Source organism: Strix uralensis, chromosome 1 (assembly GCF_047716275.1).
Source record: "Strix uralensis isolate ZFMK-TIS-50842 chromosome 1, bStrUra1, whole genome shotgun sequence".
NCBI lineage: Eukaryota > Metazoa > Chordata > Aves > Strigiformes > Strigidae > Strix > Strix uralensis.
In genome coordinates, this window is record NC_133972.1 from 43986131 (window position 1) to 44010798 (window position 24668).

Genomic DNA, 24668 nt, shown 5'->3' on the forward strand with positions numbered 1-24668 from the left:
TTAAAATTCTCCCACCAAACCGAGAGAGAGTCAATGTGATTTCCATGTCTTTGCTGGAATTCATTCCCTCTCTGGATACTGCCAAACCAACCTAACCAGGGATGACTCATCTGCAGGGCCTCATAAAGTACTTCTGAAAGGCTTGAGTTTTGCCTTTGGAATTCACTGGATTACACTAAGAGTTTGTGATGCTCCAGTGTGGGGGAAGAGGACATCCCTGACTCTTCCCTACAAGGACATTCCCATTCTGCACTCTGCAGTATTAACGGCATGCTCACTTTATTCCTCACTACCTAAGGAAAGCATTGAGCATTCATTCCTTTGGCAAATGATATCACCCTTCCACTTTGATTTTGCTTCTAAGACTTTTTTTGCTTGCATAAGAAAACAAATGGACGAATTGCCAGATCCCTCACTCTCCCTTGTTTTTGCATTTCTAACCTTGTGGTAAAGAGATGTATGATGAGCTATAGAGGAAAAAATCTGTGGGAGTCACAGCTGAAATACTGTCAGCACCATGGGTAAAGTAGAAATATAAAAACCCGAAGAAAGGCAAAAATAAGTAGAAGAAATATTCCACAGGAGGAGAGAGTAGAAGCCAGTAGGACTGTTTTGTTCAGAAAGGATTTGATAGATCACATGGCAGTTCACACGATTTAATGAGTAAACAAGTCCACTTGGTTGACAGTAATTTCTCCCTTAATGCATATTAACTAAAACTGAACCCAGTATTTGTAACACAACATATAGTAGAGCTATGAACTTTACTACCACCTACCCTGTATTAACGAGCCAACAACCTAATATGACTTTAACTTGGGCACGAATTTCATAACAGTAAGATCATTAGTGACAGCAGCTAAGATAAACATTTACAGAATACATCATCCCTCACATTTGAGGACTGAAATCAAATGTTTTGCTGATTGGAGTTAGGAAAAAACATCATCGCTGGTATATCTTTGCATCATTGTCTGCCGTGGCTGATAGACAACTTTAGTTGAAGACCCTGGGTTCTGGCAACTTTCAGCAAAGGCACGGGGAAAGCCTGTTGTTCTGATTATGACAGTTTCGATGATCCTATGTAAGATTAGAAAATGTCATAGAAAGAGGCAAAGAAAATTAAGAAATTCCTTGGTAATCATCTTACTTAAATCTATATAATACACCAGGAAAGACAGAAAAACTTCACGGTTCCTAGCTTCAAGAACGTACCAGATGTGTACAAGAGGTATCTAAAGTTCTACTTTTTGAAGTTCAGACAGGTCTTTAGCTGTCCAGAGATGCTTGACATATCTACTTCTATTGACATTATCAGAACTCCTGAGGCAGAATTTCTTAGAAGTTCCTCAGAAATAGCTTCATAAACGTATTTATTGATTCGGCTTCTCAGAAGTGGCTTGCATGAGCTCCTCAACACTCACATCTGAAATGAGTTTCTACTTGCTTATATCTTGCTCTGTGAGCCCAAAAATTGAAACACAAAAGGTGTATTAGTCAGCACCATACAGTATTTATTAAGACCACATTTTTATAGAAAGTCTTTGGAAAGGAAAATAGAGGTCTATTGGGAAAACACACTCAAAGTACCTGTGTTTGTCATATCTGGGCAACCTAGCTGTAATGATAAGGTGTGTGTTCATCTCTTGCTGCTGGGCTGGACTGTTATAATGTCATATATTGCAGAAGAAAAATTGGGCCTGTCTCACAGAAGACCTAGAGAAATGACTGAATCAGGACTGAATAAGGGCATATTTCTCTTGCAAAATGGTAATATAAATGATATGGGGCTGACTAATAATACAGTTGGTTTCCACTAACTAACAGAATAACATGATCATCTACAGAACTGAATTCCAGACTCTGAGCTAAGATAATTTTTTTTCTTATTTTCCATCTGAGTCAGTTAGAACAAAACCTGTGTTCAAGAGACCAAGTCTCCTGCTTTCTGCTTCCCCATTTAATCTCATGTGGGTATCCCCATCTGATCTGAGATGCAGAAGAGATTCCACACATCAGAAGCCCCATAATGGTGGTTCAAACATGGTTCCAACTCATAATGGACACATAATGCTAATTATCTGTGGACAGTTTGACAAAGAAAATAAATATTTCTTCTGGACAGAAGAACTGATTTAATTTAATTGAAGGATGATGAATCCAGGATGCATGTGAAAGCACAGAGCCACATGTGTCTCTGAATTCACAGGTTTTAATGTTCCAGTTCTAAAAAGGGGGACATCCAGCTTAATGGGAGAATTAGACAGAAGTTCTCCCAGGCCAAATCTCTGGTCACCACTTTGTCCTATATGTGTTTTTCTAATGGAGAGTATAGCCTGTCTCAATGCTTTCAGTTTAGTGAGTCATACCTCCCCTGTTTAAGTGTACGTACTTTTAAAACTAGATAGAATTTTTAAATAACATAGCACATTGTTATGTCTGTAGTCAATGTTCCCTTTGTATACTCAAGAAGGGCTACCCTGAATCTGGTTATTATCTTGCAAAATCAATCTGGTTTAAGGATTATTCTTCCTGAAAATGCAATGGGCAATCTCTTCTCTTGAATATTTTGTTTAAAACATTAAGCTGCATGTATATCCTAGAAGAATGTGAACATGGGATCTGAGCTAAGATCTTAAGCAGTCTGAAAGAACATATCAGTCTGCCGAATACGATATCCAGAAGAATACAAGTTCTCATTTCAAAGGTAATACACACACACACACATACATATACATGTATATAAATCTGTATGGCATATTTGCTGTGCAGGCCTAGACTCCTTGTGAAGTTGTTTTTCAGTATAGCAAATTAGAAAAACATGCCCAGAATTAAAGGTTACTTAATCGGGTTGAAGCAGTAACTTCAATTCCAGCAACTCCCTCCCACTATGTTACATCTGATAATGTACCCAAGTCCAAACATAAACTTAGTTCAAAAAGATGTTTGGTCCTTGAATGTAAAATGACACTTAGCTTACACAATTAGCCAGGTAATACATATCCTTCCAAGAGAAGCAATTTCTACCACAGAATAATCTGCATTTTACTAATCTCTGATTGTTCAGTTTTACTTGCTGAAACTTTTCCATATGGCTTTTTGAATACCACTGTCCTGTATTTAATTACCACAGAAGGATATTAATGAAGAGGTTGGAAATTTGGCCCAAGCCCTGTTCCACAGTTTGGACAGTTTGATGGAGATAGAGCCTATGAACAGAACATTTCTGTCAAGATGTGGCTGTGCCATTTCACACACAAAAACAGTGGCAAAAGAGGAGTAAACAGACCTATAGAAATAAAACACCCAACAATTTTTGAATTGTCCATAAATTTCTAAAATAGTATGATCATAAAGTAGCACTGTGTGAAGTGAAACACTGGTTTGCTAACCTAAAGGGAAGTCAAACAGGAATTGCTGGAGTAGTCCTTGTAATCGAGACTGTTTTTATCAAGCTGTAAGTAAGACGCATGCCCAGAAATGCAAAGTGTACTTCCCAATTTTCAAGGCAAAACATGATATTGAGCAGAACCAAGGCACGAGTAGGCAGCTTGGAGTGCAGAGGATGCGAGGAAGCTAACGTGGGTGGGAAAGCATATGTTGCTGCCTCGATGAGGAAGTGGTACACCACAGTTACTTCATAAGTGCAAGGGCTTTATAAACTAAATCTCCTAGGGACTGTTTTAAATAGACAAAGAACGACACGCAGCCCTGACAGGCTTTCAGTATTGTTTGAGAAGTCTGGTTGCCTTCTAAAAACACTGGACTGCCGCTTGTACTTCTTCCAAAAATGCCTATTTTTAACCTCAGCCTCTTCATATAAACAGTGGGCAGATGCACCATGTAGTAAACTCTGTTCTGTCTAGCATGAAATTAATGGCTTCCTCAGTCTTACCTGACAATGGAAAACATATTCCGGTGTGGTTTTCTTGAACTTCATGTTCCATACCAAGGCTACCCCATCAGGCTCATGTGGAGCATCTTCATTATTGTTGTAAGACGCAACCATCAACTCAGGGTACTAGAAAGAAAAAGCAAAAGCAAATGAAGTAAGATGGATGATGATGAACCTATGCAAAATCAGATGAGACAGAAATAATCTCACACTAAATGTGCAATATCTGGTTTTAATTATAATACACACTAGACCAATTATAGTATTCAGCTTCATTTTGGTTTTATATTTTCCTCGTCCCTGACATCCTTAAAGCCCCTGCTCCTTGCTCTCTATCAGTTATTCCCAGATACCACAAGGGCAGTGTTATTTTCTGCAGCTAATGCTCAGAAAAGACAACTAGCAGGATATTTATAAAGGGAATACAAAGCGAGGAAAACTCTGAAAGTTTGAGTAATTCTAATGTATCTGCTTAACCATTTCTTCAGGGACAAACTGTCGTCTTAATTGATTTTGGTAATAAAAACACTATGACCATAGCGTTGACTTGCTTTTATTCTGAAATTCATTTTTTTCAGCATCCCTGAAAACTATTCTTTCTTATTTCATTATGCGCTCTTCCTATTCACTTGAAAGCTCTTCTTGATGATTCAAATAGCAAACAAAACATTTTCTTCACAGAAGCTCAATTTTGCAAGATGCTGACGTCATCTTGTAAAGTACAGGGTGACCTCAAATTCCACTGACTCAGTAAGATTGATGCAATGAGCACTCTAAAATCAGGTCCATATTTTCTTGTACACCCATTATCTGCTGTTGTATAGAAGTAGATATGCAACACACACATGCGTATTTGCTCTGTTTTTTAATATATATATACAAACATATATGAAAAATGAGATTTTCACATTCTGCTGATGACCTTGTATCACTTCAAAACACCACGAGAAGTAACAATTTGCCCATAAAACATCAATTACTTTCTGCCTATACCATAGCAGCCAGCTCTCCACTCTCACATGTTTGACACTAGGCACCTCTGGTGGCTTCTGTCCTTACCTCTAAATGGTCAAAGTAAGGCAGTTGGCCTTATGGCATGTTCAGAGGAAAGCACGTGGCTTCTGCTGACCAATGAGCCAGCAGCCCAAGCTCTGAAGGACCCACACCCTCTTCTTGTAAACTAGGAATGCTTTTCCTCAAAATTTCTCAATGATCGTTGTCACTTTTTGCATTTCCCAGGTAAATTCCTGTCAAACTATTCATAGGGGAACAATGCAGCTAGTAGATGTAAAGAAAGTGGGACAAAGAAACTGCCAATAGTGCTATTGGGAGCTGTGAATTTGGTCCAAACCAGGCATTTTAAAAATTAAAAAAACCTTACCACCCTTATTGGGGTTTGAACCTCTCTGCTCTCAGAATCCATTTGGAAGAAATAATGTGCACAGCTATAACTTTTGCCATCAGCAGCTGTTTCTTCCCACTTTGTGTACACTTCCATGGATAATACATCATGGAGCTGATGATTTTTCTATTCAAGCTCATTGTTCCAAATGAGCCTGGACTCACGTGTGGGAGAACCAGCAATGACACGTGGCCACCATAGCTGCCTCTTTCCCATTTTTAGGCGGCTCTGACTGGGTTGTACCTACATCTCAGCAGAACCTGGCTGCTAGCACAGTTTGTAAGGGCAATTTAGCACCCAAATCACTTGCATGGGATTTCAGAGCATGCAGCAGTCCAATCATATCTTCTCTCTCTTCAAGAGTTGAGGGAGACCTGAGGGTGGTTTAATACCACACCTGAGACACCACTTCTCTGGACACAGTTACGTCAGCCTGCCCTCCACTGCTCTCAAGCACCTCACCCCCTCTTCTCTCTCTCTCTCTCCTGTGACAGAGATTACAACCACTTCTGAACAGCGAATTCACCCTCTCCTTTGAACCTTTTCATCCCACCTTGGCCCAGGTCCAAGCAAACAGTGTGCACAGCAGGCTCTTGCCAGGGCATCTCGTTTTGGCTGAACAGGTTAGGTACCATTCGCGCAAGCAGCTGAGCCCGCAGTCGTGAAGGGGCAGATACCCTGGCAGGCAGAAGCAACAAGCCCTTCCAGCGGCATGACTGCATCCAGCTAGGGTGTGTGACCAGGTCTGAAGCACCAGTTTTAGAGGCACTCTGGGGCTGGTTCATGCTCCTGGAAAGTTTAGTGAGCACATTCTGGTTGGCAGCACGTCTGGCCATAAACAAACACTGACTCAAATCTTGCTGGTCTGTATGTAGGTTTTGCAATCACAGTTTATGCAACTGGCTGGAAATACAGTTTCAAGTTTACACAGACGCCTGGGGACATACCTAGCTGGGCAACACCATTATGAGGCTTTTTGACTCTCAAAAAACCAGAGCTAAGTGCAGCACCCTAAATCTACTCTGGCATGGCACACTCAAATCTACTTGCATCTGCAGTGTTTCAGTCCTCACCAGGTGCCCAGCTGTCCTGTGACTGCCCACGTGGAAATGGTGCTGTGGGAAAGAGCATTCAAGGCTGCTGCCTGAGAGTCAAGAGAGACATGGCAGTATCCCTGAGACTGTGGTTTTCTTGGCTTTAGATGAGCTAAGTTACCTCCTCATGGACAGAGCAAGGTGATCCCACTCTCCCTCTGTTTACACCCAGTCTGTTGGGCCTTTCCCTTAGATCCCTGACGAAGCATCTAAGCTGTTTTCCCTTTGCTCTGCAAAAGAATCAAGGGGTTGGTGGATTAGCTTTAATGGTATGAATGATCCCACATGTTTGGGACCATATTTTACATGTGACTGAGAACAGAATAACTTGTTTAATCAATGCATCAAGCTCCTTTGTTTGATTAAGCTTCTATTTGTCTCTAGGCTGTTTTGCAGCAACAGTTTTATCGCAGAAAATTGAGCAATGTGTTCTGCAGTTCCCATGATTATTCAAGTTATCCTTTGGCATACTGGACACTGACATGTCCTGGAGCGTGGGTGAGAAGCAGAGCTAGCGGTTAGGTGAAATACCCCGGTCCAGCTCCAGCTCCTGCCACATGATACACCTCAAAGCAGGCGAGAGGAGGCAATCCCTTCTCCCAGGCTAGCGTAGGGGTTGGTGCAGAAGCTTCCCAGCATGGAGAAGTCGCTGGGTGGAGGAGCCCCTGCTGGGGTGTCGGGGAGCTGAGTGTGAGGAGTTAACGGAGGGGAAGGCAGGAGGGGCCACCCTGGAACAAAGAGGTGGGAAGCAGAACATGCCTTTGAGCCCGAGGGGCTGAGCAATTACATTTGGCAGTGTGCTTCTGAGGCGCTTTTTTTCTTGCTGCCCTGGGAATACAGTAAGAGCTGCCTGTTAGGAAAATATCAGATAAGAATTCCATGTAATTTCCAGCCCCTGAACAAGTGAACAACCTAAGATAAGTGTTTCCTCAGGCTTATATTTGATTTCTGTGGAAATCCATATGTGCTTAAAGGCCACCCACGTCACACCAGTGCATACCTGTTGTTAAGGTATTCTGTATGAAAGCAAAGGGATAAATCCTTCATTTCACACACAGGTCATGAGCTGGATATTACAAGAAGCCTCTCTGCAGCTGGCTGTTGTGCACCACAACCAGTTGGACAGCCAGACCTGCACAGCCTACCAGTGATGCTCAGTGAGATCCTCCAACTCCCCTCCTCCCTGCTGCCTGCAATGTCTTCCGTGCAGTCATCTGCCTCCTTACCTGAGAAGCACCAGGAGGGATGGAAGCAGCCCTGCTGCCATTTCAAGGGGAAGGAGAGAAGGACAGATGTGAGAGTCACTATGGTGCTTATCCACTGCCTCGCTCCAGCCCACAGGCACCATTTACATACCTGGCCTTAAACACATGCTGCCTCCACACACAACACCTAACATGGTGCAGAAAGAGCAGCTATTTCTAAGATTAGGCTAAGCAAAGCTTGTTCTTAGCACTGGGCTGAGCTACATCTATAGCATCTTTGCTACCCAGACCAGGCTGCATGAGGGCTCTGGACACACCAGGGCACACCTGAGGCTGGGGTTTGGGCCAACTAGGTAGACTGGCTTGCATTTGCATTTTTCAAGTCTACATCCTCCTGGAGTAGTTTCGTTATATTGTGGACCTTGCAGCAGAGTCTCCTTGGTTTCCTCCTCAGGGAAACTCAGCTGCCTTGCTTCAGGCTGGAACTGAGGAACAGGCTAACAGGGACAAAGCAGAGAGGATGAGGGGGGCTGGAGCAAAACTGGGACCCAATGAATTTGACATGACATGTGGTGAGGTGTGTGTGCACTAATTCCAGCTCTAACAGAGTAACTAATTAACCTGGTTTCTGTGCTTTGCTGATGTGGCTGTATTGGTTTTGGGAAGCTTAAGCAGCTCTATCGTCAGTTTTATTTTGCAATGACAATGCTTCTCGGTGCACAGAAACTGGATACTTTCCAGGCATGCTGCTTTAGCATGCCCCCTGGCCAGCTGCAGCCTCCTCTTCCATCGCTTGAAGAGAGGACGCAGCATTTTTCAAAAGACCTCTTTTCAATCCTTTCAAGTTGTTCAGATACTTTCACATTTTTTTATTCTATCAAAAAAATCATTTTATTCCTCACTATTCTTATTTTTTATTTTATATATTATTATGTATAACTTTATTAAATAAATTGCTAGATATTTAGTACATTATTTTTAATTGGTTTAATTTTAAACCTTTTTTTCTGAAAAAATTTCCATGTGCTGAAGGAGTGGAGGGGGGAGGAGAAGTAAAGACTCCTTCATCTTACTATGTTTGCTAACCTCTAGTTTTAATACCAACATCCTGGCTTTGAAGACCAAGTAACATATACAAAAAAATGACAACTTTATTATTGCCCACCACTCTTCTTTATGGAGAATCAAGCATTCCCTCATCCAGGGCCCTGCTGTTAGCTAAGAAATAACATCATTCTCTGCAGAACAAAGGGCAAAATGACACTGGCGGTATTTTTTAGGGAGAAGTTGGAAATATATGTGGAAACATATCTCCTGGCTTCACATCTTACCTGAAGAGACCAATCCATACAGGTGACGACACGATGTTTTGACCAGTGCTCATCATAAAATTGACGGTTAAAAGAAAGGTTGGCTCCTGCTTGAACATCTCTGTGTGAATTCAAACAAAGTGACACTCTTTGAAGTACCAGGGTTCAAATGCTGTGAAAAGCAATGCAAAAGTTTCTGACTACTTCTCAAATCTCTGCCCAACCTGGGGAAGTCTGCCGCCTTGATTTAATTAATCTCACCAACTGTTTTGCTGATAATGAATCTGCACCAAAGAACAAATTTTACGTCTGTTTCGCAAAACTACATTTCTTAATTTCCCACTGCCTTCCTGACTCTTCTGGGTCACCCCGGGCCACGTCTGCAACCTTTGTCTCTCAGGACCGAACCTGGCCCTAGCATTCACCTCCCCCTTTTCTGAATCTTCACCTCCAAGCTATAACCAAATCTTTCTTATTTATGACTCCTGAAATCTTAAAGGTACAGCACCTCCTCCCAGTGGTGGAGATGGCAGATGCCTTCTGACACTGTTAGGATGGGCGGAAGCTTGGCGCTGGTCCAAGGCTGCCACACAGATGCATTTAGCGGGTCCACAGGGGTGATGCTCTAGAGTAAGCTCCAGTAAGTAACTTCAGTGTGACACAGCTACTGATTTGCCATGAGGCTTCAATGGATACGCAGTTGTTGAAACCTAAAAACTTCCTCTCCTAACGAGTTTTGCTGCTTCTTCTCCCCTATCAGTTGCTGAATACACAACCTGTCACCTCTTGTCTTATGTGTTTAGATTGCAAACACTTTGGGAGACCATCATTTTCACCTGCACAATGCATAGCACAGTGGGATCCATTACAGACCTGAGGCAGTAGTAGAATATAAACAACAGTAATTTGAATTTGTAAAAATATCATGATATAAGCACACAGATGTATGCTACTGGAATGTACACATGCACATACATATACATGTGTATACACACATTTATCTATTTCAATTATTTCTTCAGATTTTGAACTTTCATCCCAAAAATGAAACAAAAAATTAAACCACCTGAATAATATGTCAACCCCCCTCCTCAAACCCCAGAGCAGTAAGGCATGAAGCTATTTTACAAAATAATTTTGGCTAACAAAGTGACCCAGGCCTTCACAAAGAGACTTTAACCTTTTCTTAACTATAAAAATGTTTAATATAGTTTTAAAATTAAGGTTTCCTGGCATTGGAATTCTTTTTATAAAGCTTATTTTACAAAAGCAAAAAAACCCCGAACTGACCCATCTTTCTCTTCTACATCTCTGCCACTGTAGTCAAAGAAGATGTCTGAATCTTCAGCCAAAGCTCGCTCAATTACACGTATTGTCCGGTCAAAAAATATCAGGAATTCTTCTGAATGGAGAACTTGCTGTTTTTCTTCTTCTGTCAGTTCTCTAGGAGGAGCTTGGAAAATGAAAAGATGTAGTTAAGAGTATGACATTTCACCCCTTTTCCAATGAATCAACATCTTCAGTGGGGTTTTTTTGACATGAAAGCTTGCTGTAGCAATGTCAGGACAAAAATCAAAGTTTTACTCTGAAAATCATGACTAAGAATTTTTTAGTATATCTAAACATACTCTTGTATATTCCCAGGATGTAGCATTTACATAGAAGAGATCCTATATATTTTATATTTATTATTCTGAAATGGAAAATACTTAAACCCCCCAAATTAAATAAACTCAGTGTTCCTATTTCAGGAAATGGCTTTGACTGACATTTTAGGCAATACCTAACTCAAAAAAAGCAGAACACTTATGTAACAGGGGACCTGTCAGAGGAGCCAAAGATAAAATAATCTTCTTAACTTATACTACAGTTCTTTGTATTAAAAGGGCTCACATAATCTCTCCCTTCACTTCTTTTCTCCTCGGTGTCACTGATAAAGTCAATCTTTGCTGTAGAGCTTTTGCAAAGCAATGAAGTAAATAACCAAAGATATTCTCTGAGGCATCAAAATCAAAAGCAACCAACCGAACAACAGTTTCTTTAAGGCAGTTTTATTCCTACTAGAGGAATCCCAAGAGCCAGAGCAACAAATGCCACTGAGCTGTGGCCAAAGCTGCCCTGGGAGGGGGTAGGAAGTGCCTCGGGCTCTGGGCTTCGGTAGCTCACATCTCCTGGCACTGGTCAGGATAGCCTGGCCCCTGCAAGATGAAGTGGCTCCTTTACACATACACAGAGATGCTAAACCTTTACTTCCAAACCAGTATTTCCAGTATGGCCCTTCATTTGAAAAATACTATCTTTGCAGGATGCACCAATGCTACGTATCTATCGGTTTAATGACCTGTTGGTAAATTACAACTCAGACGTGAGCATCAGAGGGAAAGGAAATGGGATGCTGCTATTGCTATGGTGCAAAATTCTGTTTTCAATTACACTAGCAGGGTCATATTGATATTGTGGCAATGTTGTACATTAATTATGCCTTTGCCCACATGTGCTTTTAAGCCATCATTTTAGTTATATTTCAGAATTGTATTTCAAAAAATGACATTAGAATCTTCACAGTTACACCAAACCAACCCTGCAACTAGCTTAAATTCCCTCAGCATGAAAAGCTCTATTGACATCATGGGAATTACACTAACAGAGAATTTTGTTCCAAATTTATAATTAGGTACACAAACAACATATCACAAACAGATTTATTGCAAAATTACAGAGACTTGTACTTAGAGTTTAACTGTTGATCAAAGGTCTCCCTGCATTTGGCTTTACACTACAGATTTGAGGTGTTTACTTGTGAAAATGACCTTGCAGTCTCTCTAGGCCATACTGGGTTAAAACACCAGCAGCCAAGAAAGATAATCCAGCATGGTGCCTCAGAGAACACGCAGTATATATCAACTTTTAGCTCCAAGCCCTGTCATCCATAACTTAATGTTTAATTAAACAAGTGACAGTTTAAAGTTGCAGTTTGAAATTATTTTCCAGTTGCTGTGTCAGGCCACACAGCTACTTTCAGCTATCAGGGAGATTTAGCCCTTGCTCATGGTCTGATTTTCCCATGGTTCACACTAGATTCATGAGCTCCAGTGCCCAAGAACGATGCCACCACCAGCCCCAGAGGCAACGATGGATTGAAAGGCGCAACAGCAGGCAGAAGTAGTGACATGGTCAGCATTAGTGCAGTACTCAGCTCCCTCAGTTTTCAGTGTACTTGCTTTCAGAGCACTCTCTGTGGTTGGGAGAGGCTGTTACCACCATGTTTAGGTTTGCCTCAACTGGTCAAAGCATTAGCTCTGAAAGACAAAATCTCTGCACTACCCCTGGGCTAAATATAGAGGGCAGGAAAAATGCAAAAGATGGAGGAGCAATTTGGCCCTCAGGAGACAAAGCAGCTGAGAAGTTAGAAACTTGAGCCTTTGATGATCTCCTATGGCCTTGGCCCTATGCCTCCTACCACCAGGTTAGAGGTCCCTGTGGAGCTCCACACATCCAGAGAATATCTACGTTCCCCCCTCACGGTCCCCCTGAGTAGCAGAGCGACAATTACCAAGGCAGGAGCACAATTTGCCTCTAAGTGCTTTAGACAGAAGCAACGCATGTGAAAAAAAAAGAATGACTAGCAAAAAGTACAGGTTGACCTACTGCAGCATCCACTGCTGAATAGTAATTGGCACTAAGGGAACTCATCTGGCAAGGAAGCCTGTAATGAGGCAATATCCCACTGTCACCACTAAAGCATCGCTTTCCGAGAATCAAAGACAACAAGCATGACAATGCAGCAAAATGGCATAAAAGGGGAGAAAATAACTGCAAAGGCAACTGGAAAACTCATTGTAAACTGCTCCAAATGGTAAAAATTATTTGCTAAATCAAATCCTCTCTACAGCTTGGAAATATAAATTTATTACTCAGTCATTTGCCAACTACAACTGGCAAAGAAAATACAACCAAAAATCAATAGAAAGGGAAAGGGCAAAAAATAAACACCTTTAGAGCTGTGGGGTGTTCACAAGCAATGGAGACACACATGATTGCAGTTCTACCTCAGCAAAATCTCCCTTGCAGTTAGCAATGATCTGTGGGAGGCCAGCAGTCTGTTAAACCCTCTTCGGCATCAGAAACACCTTGGCTAAAGTTTGTAGGGCATAAATCAGCTTACCTCATTCATCTGACTGACACACCAGATGCCCCCTGGCGATATTAAGCTTCATATTTTAACCTTATTTTCTTCTTTCATTCGGCTGCCTCTGAAGTTTTATTTGAGGCAATCTCTTCTTACAAGAATGTTAACATCATTACTTTTTCCAGTGTAAAACATTGCTGCAACTACTGAAAATACATGAAGTATAAGCAAAAAACCCAAAACAGACAGACTTGTTCTTTCAAATACGAAGAGTTTCTAACCATTTATCTTTCAGAGCCACTTCCATTTTCCCCTTATTCCTTGTCCCTGTCTGTCCATTATCTCGAATAAAATAAAAAGAATCTGTGTAATTTTCTGCAATTTTTTCCTCCTATCTGGGAGCTTACAGTTACTTTGATCTCAGCTTTCAAGAGACACAGGCTCTCTTCAAGGAAAACTCTGAAAAACATAAGTAGCTGATCAAAGTATTTTTTGTTTTGTTTTGTCACGGAGACCTATGTGATGTGACAATATCTTCAGAAATTCCCTGTAAGAATACAGCATTTGCCTTCAAGTATCTGCTCTGGCATAAAAACCAAACAAACCACATCTAACCTTCTGTGTCTGACAAAGCCTAGTGTGATGCTTAGCTTACCAGTGCTAAAAGTTACGTGCCTATTGCCTGGAGTGCAATGAAAGCTCTTGCAAAGGAAGACCTATACTTTGCTCTTGTTTCTATACCGTGGTTTCGTAACGAACTGTTGTGGCTGTGCTCTGTTTCCCGCCTGTAGGAGCTGAACCCACCCCTGGCCCCGTACAGCTCATGGCAAGAGGACCCATAGTGCGGCCACCATGTTCTGCTTAACAGGGCCACTGGGCACCCTGTTTGTCCACAGACCCACTGAAACATCGATGGGATCATGTACCCACAAGCAGAGTGCTGTCTGGGTGGCTCTGAGGTTATGAGGACAACAACATGTATCAAAGAAGCCCTGTACTCATGTTAACATATAATACTGCACCAAATAAAATAGAATTTACATTTAAAATTAAAACACTGTGCAGTTAGATATGCATGGAGGACACCGCAGGGGAAGAAAATGTGAGATATATCTGTAATGAAAGACATTGTACACTTCGGCATGAGCAAAAAGGTCTAGAATATATAACAAAAATTGAATGTGACATGAAAACAACAGATTTGTTCAAGACTTATTTCTGAAAAATAAGAGCATTTTATTATTTCACGTGATTTAACATGATCCTCAGAAATACTATATTTCACATCGGGTCCGTTGTCCACAAATTTCTTTGGACAAAACAGAAAAAAAATTTCGTATTAAAATACTTCCTTGGGTCTTTAGGAACTAAGATAAAAAATGCCACAGACTTGTCCTTATCTGGCAGAAGTGGGTTTGTAGTAAATATAAATAGTTGTGATAACAGTGCAGGATCAAATTCACAAATATTTAAATACCAGGATTTGAGTCTTCTCCCAAGGGAGGCCAAAAGATATTTTAAAAAGAAACCCAAAACAACAAAACAGAAAAAGACCCACATTTAAATAAGTATAATAGAATATAAAAAATATTCTCCTGGAACCTCAGCAATTGTAAAAACCTGACAAAAGAAATGAAGTCCATTAAAGGCAAAAAAGAAAAAAAAGAACAGAAAGAGTAAGTGAATGAAAGAAAGGGCAAACTAATAAAAACAGTAAAGCAGGAAGCAGCCTTGTTATGAGCCCAGAGATATAACGAGAGACAGAAGGAGATTAGTAAAACCCTTTTAAGCGCTGTGTTATTTCTTTCAGCATGTATTTAAACCCATGTAAACTGTAGATGTGTTGACGACCGAGGATGGTAGAAATGTACAGCGTGAGAACTGCAAGGTGCTAAGGGGCTCTCAGCAGCTTTTAATCCTTGTCTATTGATAGCTCCTGGTGCTCTTGTTTTTCTTGTGCTTCTCACTTTCACGTCTGGCTTGATATGTGCTGTATCCTGGTTTGGTATGTGCCATATCCTGGTTTGGCATGTGCTGTGTCCTGGTTCTGTTGGGTTTAAAATGCAAGTCCCTGTGTGGCACAATTGCTGAACATTTAAAGGGAGATTTTTAGAGATTTTTCAGTTCTGGAGTAGCAGGGCCCAGAGCTTTAAATTTGAAGCTGTGCCAGGCAGGGCTGTTCCCACTGACCGTGCTTCTCCAGGGGCTGTGCTGAGCCATGTCCCTGAGCATGTCATCAGGATGGGTCAGCACACCCGAGCTCGCTGTGGTGTTGGTGTCAGTGAAACCGAGGTTATTACAAACCTCAAGAGAGATCACAGGGGCAAAACTGGCAACCTTGTCCTGCTTCTCCGATACTGATGCTTGAGCTGGTGAGAGCTAAACCATCTCCCCCGCTGCAGCCTGCTACATGGACACCCGAGCCCCATGCACAGGGCCAGGGTGAGAGGGGGGCACAGCAGTACTTTGAAGCTGCAGATCCCAGCCTCCCCCATCACAGCCTTTCATGCAAGTTTCTGTGGATATATCCACAGCTTCAGATAAATGCAGGTTGAGGCCCTTTTTCAAGACCCAGCCCGTCCCACTGTTCATGTGGTTTCGACTGACACAAAGAGGCACCTTAGGTGGAGCTCCAGAGCTCTCTGGCGGTGGAAAGCCCCAACCCACTTGATGCCACAGTTTGGGACCAGTCTCTTGTTTACATGGTCAGGAGAGGCTGGGAACAGGCAGAGCCCAACCCAGTTCACCAGCTTATATCCCACACTCAGCTCTTCCAAGGATGGTGGGGAATCATGCACCTGAGACATGGACGACAACAGGCAGCCCCGTGGAAGAAACACGGCTTCGTATGCTTCAAACAGTCAACAAGCCAGGTCTTCACCTCCCACTCCAGAAACACTCTGGGGGGCTCAAGTTGCTCCTCTGCCCTTAGCACCTCCACAGCACTGAAGTGCCACAGGAGATGTTGCGCCAGGCAGGCTGCCCTGTTGCAGGTGCATTGTGTACCTTATGGTGGATGCTGAGACAGGTCCAGAACTAAGGTCAGACCCTGCAAACAGCTGTGTCTGCTGAATAATCCCACCAAACCCCACAGACCAACTTGGGGTGTGCAGGGGGAAGACGAGGAAATTAAGCATGCAATAAATGTCTGTAGAATTAAATTGGACTACCTATAAACCACAGAGAAAAAAAAAAAAATCACACTTCCTCTTAAAATACCATTATAAAAATAGAACACTCCTGTCCTGTTGGCTTGGGGAGAGGGAGACTGAACAGACTGGAACCAAGCTTTATTTTTCATCCTGACCTATTTCTGAGTTATGCTCATGAAAAAATTGTCTGCCTTTCTCTCCCTGCACTTCTCTCTCCCATGTTTTTTTTTTTCTTACACTCCTATAACTCAAAAAAGGCCACACTGATTTTTTTTAATCTGTTAAAAAATGTGCTCCCTGAGCTGAAACCAAATTTCAGCCCAGAGCAAATTTTTACGGCTGGGTTATAAATCCCTGAAAAACAGGATTCATAATGGAAGTGCTGACACAGCCTTAACTACTATATAGCAGTGTGAATGGCGCCACTATAATATCTATTAGAGATTCTTTAAAAAGTTTGCAAAATATTGTCTTGCCTTGCAGAGAAAAAGAAGCCAGAGTACTTAATGCCAACATAAACATGCTTTTAACCCATTATGTGCTAATTTGCAGAAAAGCTATTAATTCTGAGTAGGCACACAGAGTGCAGCACCGACAGGAAATGTTCTTCTAAACTCCTGTTTGACTTGTAACATGGTTTTAATCACTTCCATGAAACACAAACTATGGCTTCAAACTGAACGTTGCTCAGAACATGAGAAGGGTGATTACAACAGAGAGGAAAACAGGATTTTGTTGGCGAAAGGGCTAAAGCCAACAGACACCAAATGCTAAAAAATGGGACTCCGTTCCCTGTCAATTTGGGGACTACTGCTTCATTTGATTCACAGCATTTAATGCCAGTCATCAGCATACCATTATTTTATCTGTCACAACATGTACTGCAGGTCAAGTTCACTTTCTATCAGGCAATGAGCATGTTTTCTTCTTCCTTGAACCCAGTCAAGTGTTAGCACCTCACAAAGCTGGTTCTGCTAAAACAAGCTGTGCCTTGCTTCTACAGCCTGCAGTTTGTGTGTCTAAGACTATTGCTAAACTAGCCCAGTTGATCTACCGTTCCGAGGGGGGTCTGCTAGGCAGGGAAGGGGAGCACTGCCCCAAGACTAAAACACAACAAAGAAATAAAAGATGTTGGCAGTGTCACTTTGTCAGCAAAGTACATAAAAGTCTAACTTGAAAGCCCAAGAAAAAGTGAAATAAATGAGATCAGGAACATACTTAGATTTTTTCTTCTTCTCTTCATGCAGGAGTTTGTGCTTTTTCCCCAGGTATAAGCAGAAGTATTACTGTTATGTGGAAATAAATGGGGGTGGGATCAGCTGTAATCTGGATACTAGAGGGACATTCAGCAACTCACGACAGTGCTTATGCACTGGGTGCAGTGATATCTTTTTTTATGGCTTCCTGTCATCATCAGTAAAAGAGATACTGTGTTAGGTCCAGTGACTGCTAGAGCTGACCCCACAGTTTTGGAAGGAAGGGTTATTTTCAGGAAAAAGTAAGTTTTTCTATGTTACCATGTTTCTTGCTTATGTCTTCATTTCTGCCTTTGCAGACTCTTGTGTGACTCCTGTGCCCGCTGTCACTGCTGCTCCCCTCTGCCCAGGGCAGTGGGAGAAGCAGAAGGATGAGGAGCAGGAGGAGTGAGTTCCCCACTCTGTATTTCTACAAGGACCTAATGAGCAATGGCACTGCAGGATTTATGGCATGGGTGATTTCTATGATGCTCTTAAGAGGGAAGAAAGATCAATTTGTAATCAAAACATCATGGCTGGTACTGCAACTCACTTCAGTGTGTGAGGATAGCTAATGTGGGCACTATACACCAGACTTAGGTTTTCCGGACACCGATGTAAATCATGCCAGGTTCCCCTGGATGAGAAAGGAGCATCCACTGATGTATTCACAGTTAACAATTTCATGGGCTTCTCTGTAAATGACTCTTGAATTTTTCCCCTAATGAGATTATCTTGTGAAAAACAAAGCCAAGGTCACAGAATCATCCTGATAACAACCACCATAGCAAGAAGTGACGTAGGCCCTACCTGAGGAAGTAAGTTACTTTTCAAGAGGGTAAACAGCTTTGTGAGCAGTCCTGGCAATACAGCACTAAGAAAAGCTGGAGAAGAAACTCATTTCGTCTCACAATGGAGTTGCTGGTATTTCGACTCTTTTCTCCTGCTCCACACAGGGGTGAGCATTGACTGTTCAAACCAACACACCAGAATAGCCAATACTTTAGTAAATTCCCAGATGAGGAAGACCAAATTTTACATCCCTCCTCTAATTACGAAAGATAGAATGGGTCCAAGAGAAGCAAATGAGAGACACCCAGCATATCTACCGTGTCCAGTGCTGACATGCACAACTTCATAACTTTGGGAAGTGTCTCTTGTCTGCACCAGAAAGAAGTAGTAGCCTGAATTTTTGTCTCTTGTAACCCTGGAGAGTGTCTCAATCTAGAGGAATGGACAGAAGGGCTGGACCTGTCTGGCTTCGGTTTTGACCTTAAGTTCCTTTGGGGCAGCTCCCACTAAAAGTTTTGATTTTGACAGTCAACATTTTTCATTAAAATGGTTTTCTGCTGGAAGATTCCTGACCGCCACTAGGTTTAACTTTGCCCCTCTCAAGCAAGCAGACAGTTATGGGCTCTAAGTACCTATGGAGCCCAACCAACTTTATGGAGCTGCTGGAATGCCTGGCATTCGCATTTTAAATCTTTCATGTAAGCAGGCTATTTGAGCCAGAGGACAAGTAAGCACCAGTCCTGGAATCCAAGAATCTCTACTTTGCTCCCAAATTATGAGGACATGTAGCTTCTTCTAAACAGCTGAAGTCTTGTGCCTTTCACAAGCTTCTCAGACCTACCAACTGAGTTGCTGGGATACAATTTTCTGCTTTTATTCCACTCATATGGTTTTGTATCAATAAAACTGGTGATTGTCTTGATTTCGCAGTGTTCTCAATAATGGAAACTACCTATGAGAATAACTACTTGCAGGACTCAGTTCTTTAAAGCTGTAACAAAATCCTTTTCATTTTTTAAAGTACCTTCTTTCACTTCCTGCTTCTGGTCTTGATTTTCTGTCTCCAAGTCATCCTGTGCTTTTGGTTCCACCATCTCTTCATCATCTTCATCCTCTAAAAAGAAAGGAAGAAAAAAATGTGAGATTCTCCTCTTTAAGGGGGATGGAAATTGTGTATCTTATGACTATAAACTGGTAGTAAACACAGGTAAAGCAAAGTGCACAATAAATAGAAACATCTACATTTATACTCAGAGCAAAACTCTCAGACATTTCCCCCCAGACTGCAAGATAATTTGCTAAACACAGGGCACCTGCCACTTCAGCTCCCTGCAGCAACTTCCCATCTCAGATGTTGGCTGAGTATCTCCCTGACCTTGGAGATGACTTCTTGGATGGCATAAGAACAGATGCAAGTATGTTTCAGCCTGGCAGCTATTCCACGGTTAGGACACCTGCTATCCAGATACCTCATTTCCAATTCAATTCTCACCAGATTAATTTGTCTTTTGACCTACAGGAAGGGGTTAAATAGAAATCTGACCTCAGGTCAGATGCCACTAGCAAGCAAACAAGCATGGTACAGTTCTGAGAAGTCATCACCATCAACTGGGGGAACACAGCAACCAAAAGTGGCATTTGGAGTTTAAGAACCATTCTTGCATTAATACGAATTTAATGAACACTAAAATTTGACACATGTCAGTTACTACTGCCAGATGTTTTAATGACCTTTCCTGACCTATGCAAATGCCTCTTTCCCTTCCCCTCTCTCCCCACACTCACATGTTCTCATTTTATTCAGGAGGGCAAACTATTCATTCCTTGATGTCTGTCTGAAGTTACAAGGGTTCTGATTGTCCAGACCAAAACATAATACAAATAGAGGTGGAAAGACAGTGATGTACCAAAATGGCTCAAAGCCTACCTAACCCTCATTACTTGTTCCCAGCTACAGCAACATGATTCATTCTCCAGTGCCCAGGGCCGGCACTCAACCCACTCACACTTCTGAGAGGGTAGGGATGCTCAGCCTTCTATATTCAGTGAACTACAAAGACTGAAAATAGAGCTGATCCTAAAAGAGTGAGTTACAGTAATTAACAATTAGGATGAGCAGATCTGTGGGCTATGGAGGAAATATTTTGGAGTGATTCTGGAGCTTGACGTACCTTCAAGGCATAGCAAGCACCGCCGGTGCCTCGGGTCAGTCCATCACATGAGAGAACACGTGTTGTCCTAGCCCTGGGGCACTCAGCCGTCAGCAAAACCACTGCAGTTCCTTCAGGGCTTTCTAAGCAATATCCATGTTACCACATGGTTCCTCACGACATGGCACTTCTCCAGGCACACTCCCCACTCTAACACTGCCACACTAACACGGCCTGGAAGCAGGCAGGGGGCAACATGTCATGCTTCTCCAACTGCTGGGCTACTGGCACCTTCTCCTGCAAAGGCTGGCTGTAATCAGTCCTGGCTTCTTGGGGATATGTTGGTGCTGACAGGTTGCATTTAGCCAACAGTAACACACAGCTGTATTTTGTCTTCAATAATATAATAGGCACCATACTATTCCCACCATATTGCCTACCCTAGGACTTCTTCCCCCAGAAGCCCACGGAGTGCATGTTGTTAGCTGACATTTTGTCTGGAGAGCATGGCTTAGTCATGGCTCAGCATGGATAGATAAGTTTTTCTCTCTTGGGAAGATGAGGAAATCTTGGCGTAAGATCTGCCATCGCTCTCCCTACTGCTAGTGACTACAGTGAGGAGAAAGGGAAAGCTTGGCTCTTCAGCTGTCAGAGAGGAGGGATAACCACGTGCTCCCCAGGCTGGGAAGGGAGGAGGAATCCAGCATGGATAGAGAGGCATCTCCAGAATTAAAAGCATTACTAACAAACACTACCTCTTTATTAGGGATTTTTCAGATCATGAAACTCGGAATGGGGAAAAGGTAGGGTATTCATTATGCCTCTCTTTGATGCCTCACTTGACAATTACGTTTCCCTAGGTACCCTACATAGAAGGGCTAGAGAGAAGCCTCTTTTAGAGTGCAAGCCAGGGTGTTTCAGTTCAGCAGGGTAAACACATTCCTCTGTCCACTGGCTAAAAAACAGATAACATCCAATGAAGTCAGCAGAGAATCAGTGAGAAAAGCTCTCCTGCTGTACACACATAGGAGAGGTAAAAAAGGTCCTTCTGCCATCGGTCTGTGGTGCTAGTGGAGATGGGGATGCATGAGAGAGGCACTCCCAGTTTCAAAGAACAGATGAGAAGTGTGAGAAGGGTGAAGAGTGACCAGTGCAGCAGGGAGTGAATACTCTGCTAACCTCAGGTACATACGCACACACAGATAGGATCACAATGGTGTACAGATATATGCACGCAGACACGCTTATGGTAGATACCTAACGAAGCCAACTCCCACAAGAGTTTTGTGAGTCTTGCATTACAAGTTTTCATTCCCTAGAGCACTAGCTCTTGGAGCCAGCTGTTTACATATGGATTTCAGCTTCCATTTTTAACCTGTTTCCAACCTGTCAGCTTGTGCAGGGAAGTTTCAGAAGGGCAAGGGTTTCAGAAAATTTGCAGGCAGCAAACAAAATATAAACCAATATTTTTAAGGCAGTGTGCTATGCTTTTTTCATGCCTACTTGTAATTTGGTAATGGATAGGGATGGTGTAGCAAATGTACAACTTGAGACTGAAGTGAAGCAAATTTATCCCTGTCCCCTAGAAGTTCTTGATCCCCTGATTTTGGGTTTCAAATTGCTTGCCTGCCTATAGCCCATTCCTGCTTCTAAAGCAGAGTAGGAATGAATGGCTGACACACAGCTGGAGCAGGGGGATGTACTGATACTTTGGCACCTATTAAGGTAGATCTTCTTTGCTTCCCTTCCTTCCTTTTCTGTGAACAATCAAAACCAAGTTTCCAGAGATTCCTCTAGACTTAATTGCAGCAGGAAAAATAAGTAAAGTTATTACAACACATGCCATGCCTTTTTCCAAGGGCACACACACCAATAAATTAGTTTTACTGAGAAGGCAGTGCAAGAGTTTTTAGCAGATTAGACACAGTTCAGATGTCCTTATTTATTTACAGAGAAATGTATACACACACAGAGAGAAAGTCAGCTAAAAGAATGATAGGGTTATGAGCCAAATGCTAAAATGCTAGCAAATGCCAGAATTTGGATTGCCTGGGCACGATTAGCTCCCTCCCCCTCCCCACGTGTAGGCATGATGACATCATTCTGGAATTTCCTCCCTCTTGAGTGCTTGGCCTCATTTTCTGGGTGCTCAACAAGAGACACCTGGGGCCTGAAATGCAGAAGTGCTGAGAGCTGAAGTCAACTGGCCCTGTGCTTTGAGTGGAGAAAGTGCTAGGGAAATGCTACATGTGCAAAAGCTCCCACATCTCTTTTTCAGTTTTCGCTGAAAGTTGTCATTCTGACGTTTTTGTCCTTTTTCCCACTGTGCTTCAGTGCTTTTGCATGACGGCAATAATACTGTGCAGATAATAGTATTCTCACCATGCACAGATGTGTTGCAGATACGTTCATCAGCATTTAGGGCACATTAGGATGCTCTCATGGGAGCAACAGAGAAACAAAAGCTTGGAAGGGGATTAATGTTTTCTGCGTTCTGTGTAACACTTGGATCATGTGCATTAACATGAGATCTGAAGCCAGAGCACTGAATGGAAGAAGATAAACACCAGAAGGGTTAAAAAACTGCCTCCCCATTGCCTGGCTGAAACAAGAATCTGTCAAGGAAAAAAACCCTAGGTTATCATGTAATTAAAACTGTATCATCATACATATTCAAAAGGGCTAATTAAGGATGCCCAGGAAACCTGCATTCTGGAATATCCAATGTTGCTTGGCTTTGCAACCTGAATGTTTATTTGCCTTTTTTTTTTTTCTTATATTGCGTGCTATTTAATGCCAATGTATGCATACTTACATATGTTCATAGTATATACATTTGCTATTGTGCCTAAGTATGGTTATGCATTTGTACATTTGACTGTGCACATACACATACATTACAGAATAATGGGAAATGCTTCGGCCATTACAGAATAATGGGAAATGATTCAGCATTCATTTTCCTGTGTTTTACTTAAATGTGAAAAAGATAACATTTATTGTACATTTATTGGAGAATCTGTGAGCATCTACATCGTTATTTGTTTCCACATGTGCCTACTCGTATTGGATGTGCCATTGCACTAATTGTCCAGGGACATGAAGACACTTCTGTCGTTCCCAAACACAAATAGCCTTTCTCTATTTAAAAGCATATCTGACACTGGGAAGTTTAGAGAAATAACTTTTTAACTGTTTACATCACAGCAGTAGGAGTCTTCTAGTCACATTTGGCAAACACAGAGTTGCTACTGGCACCAGTGGTGTTACACCCTGTTCAGAAGATCTAAATCAGAACCCAAATGTCTATTAAAGGAACCACATGAAAAAGAGCTAGTAATGAAGAAGTGTATAGCTGCTGTATAACACTTCTTTGTAGATCTCAAAGGACTTTGCAAGGAGGCCAGTTTTAATATGCCCGTTCACCCTGCAAAAGCTGACAGATAGACCCACTCACTGCAGATCACTCAGTAGACCAGCAGCTGAGTGAAGAATAGAGCGTTGGCCTCAGAGTTTCAGCCTAGAGTCCTGCCTACTAAGGCCACCCTGCCTTTTAATGTAAATAAACAATTCCTCAATGGAAATGATCATTAAATGCTTAGGTTAAAGATGTTTGTCTGCTGAAGCTGGTGGAACCATATGTGGGATTAATATAGACTGAGATAGCTGGACCAAATACCTTTTCTTCTTAATTCAGAGCTTGATGACTCTCCAGGCTCTAGGAGGTGGCCAATCAGTCCTAACAGTGCTTTGTTTAACATGATGAAGTCAAAGCAGAGCAATTGTTCTCAGCTCGTACTTAGCTTTGAACACTCCTGCTTCTGTTCCAGATCAGAGGCGGTCTTGTCTGTCTAAAAGTTGCCTGTTTTTCCAACTAGAGAAGTTACTCTAATAAAAAAGTATGATCTCTCCCTACAAACCTGGTTTTGTTTAATCTGTGTGTAAACTACTAATTTTCAAATGTTGCCCAACTACTAGCTCCAGTGAGCCTGCTCTATGCCTGGCCTTTGCCTTGGCCTCCACAAGGATGGATCACCACTTTGCAATCGCAATAAATGGAGGGGGAAGCCCTGTAAACATGTGGCTAACTCCCTGGCACCTGCAGAAGAAATCCCCAGATGTGCTGAATTGGATCAGATGTTCAGAGGGAGCACAGATGATCTCACAAACACAGACCCTGCATTTCTACAGAGCTGGACTATTTATTACTTACTTGGACTTTCCAGGGTTTTAAATCACTGTATTTATTTTTACACCGTATAAAACCATACCAGGCATATTCAGGACAAACTAGACTACAATAA

The 24668-nt window shown here is 42.1% G+C and overlaps 1 protein-coding gene across 9 annotated transcripts in view; it reads right to left on the reverse strand.

Moving 5' to 3' along the window:
• The window catches only part of DYNC1I1 (dynein cytoplasmic 1 intermediate chain 1), a 201214-nt gene that overhangs the window by 76111 nt on the left and 100435 nt on the right, over positions 1-24668 (reverse strand). For all 9 annotated transcript variants that reach the window (XM_074864080.1, XM_074864063.1, XM_074864072.1 and 6 more), the window contains 4 exons: positions 19239-19328; positions 10197-10359; positions 8928-9027; positions 3896-4021 (listed from right to left, as the gene is read on the reverse strand). In XM_074864080.1, the coding sequence (XP_074720181.1) occupies positions 3896-4021; positions 8928-9027; positions 10197-10359; positions 19239-19328 (479 nt within the window). The remainder of the gene's footprint in view (positions 1-3895; positions 4022-8927; positions 9028-10196; positions 10360-19238; positions 19329-24668) is intronic.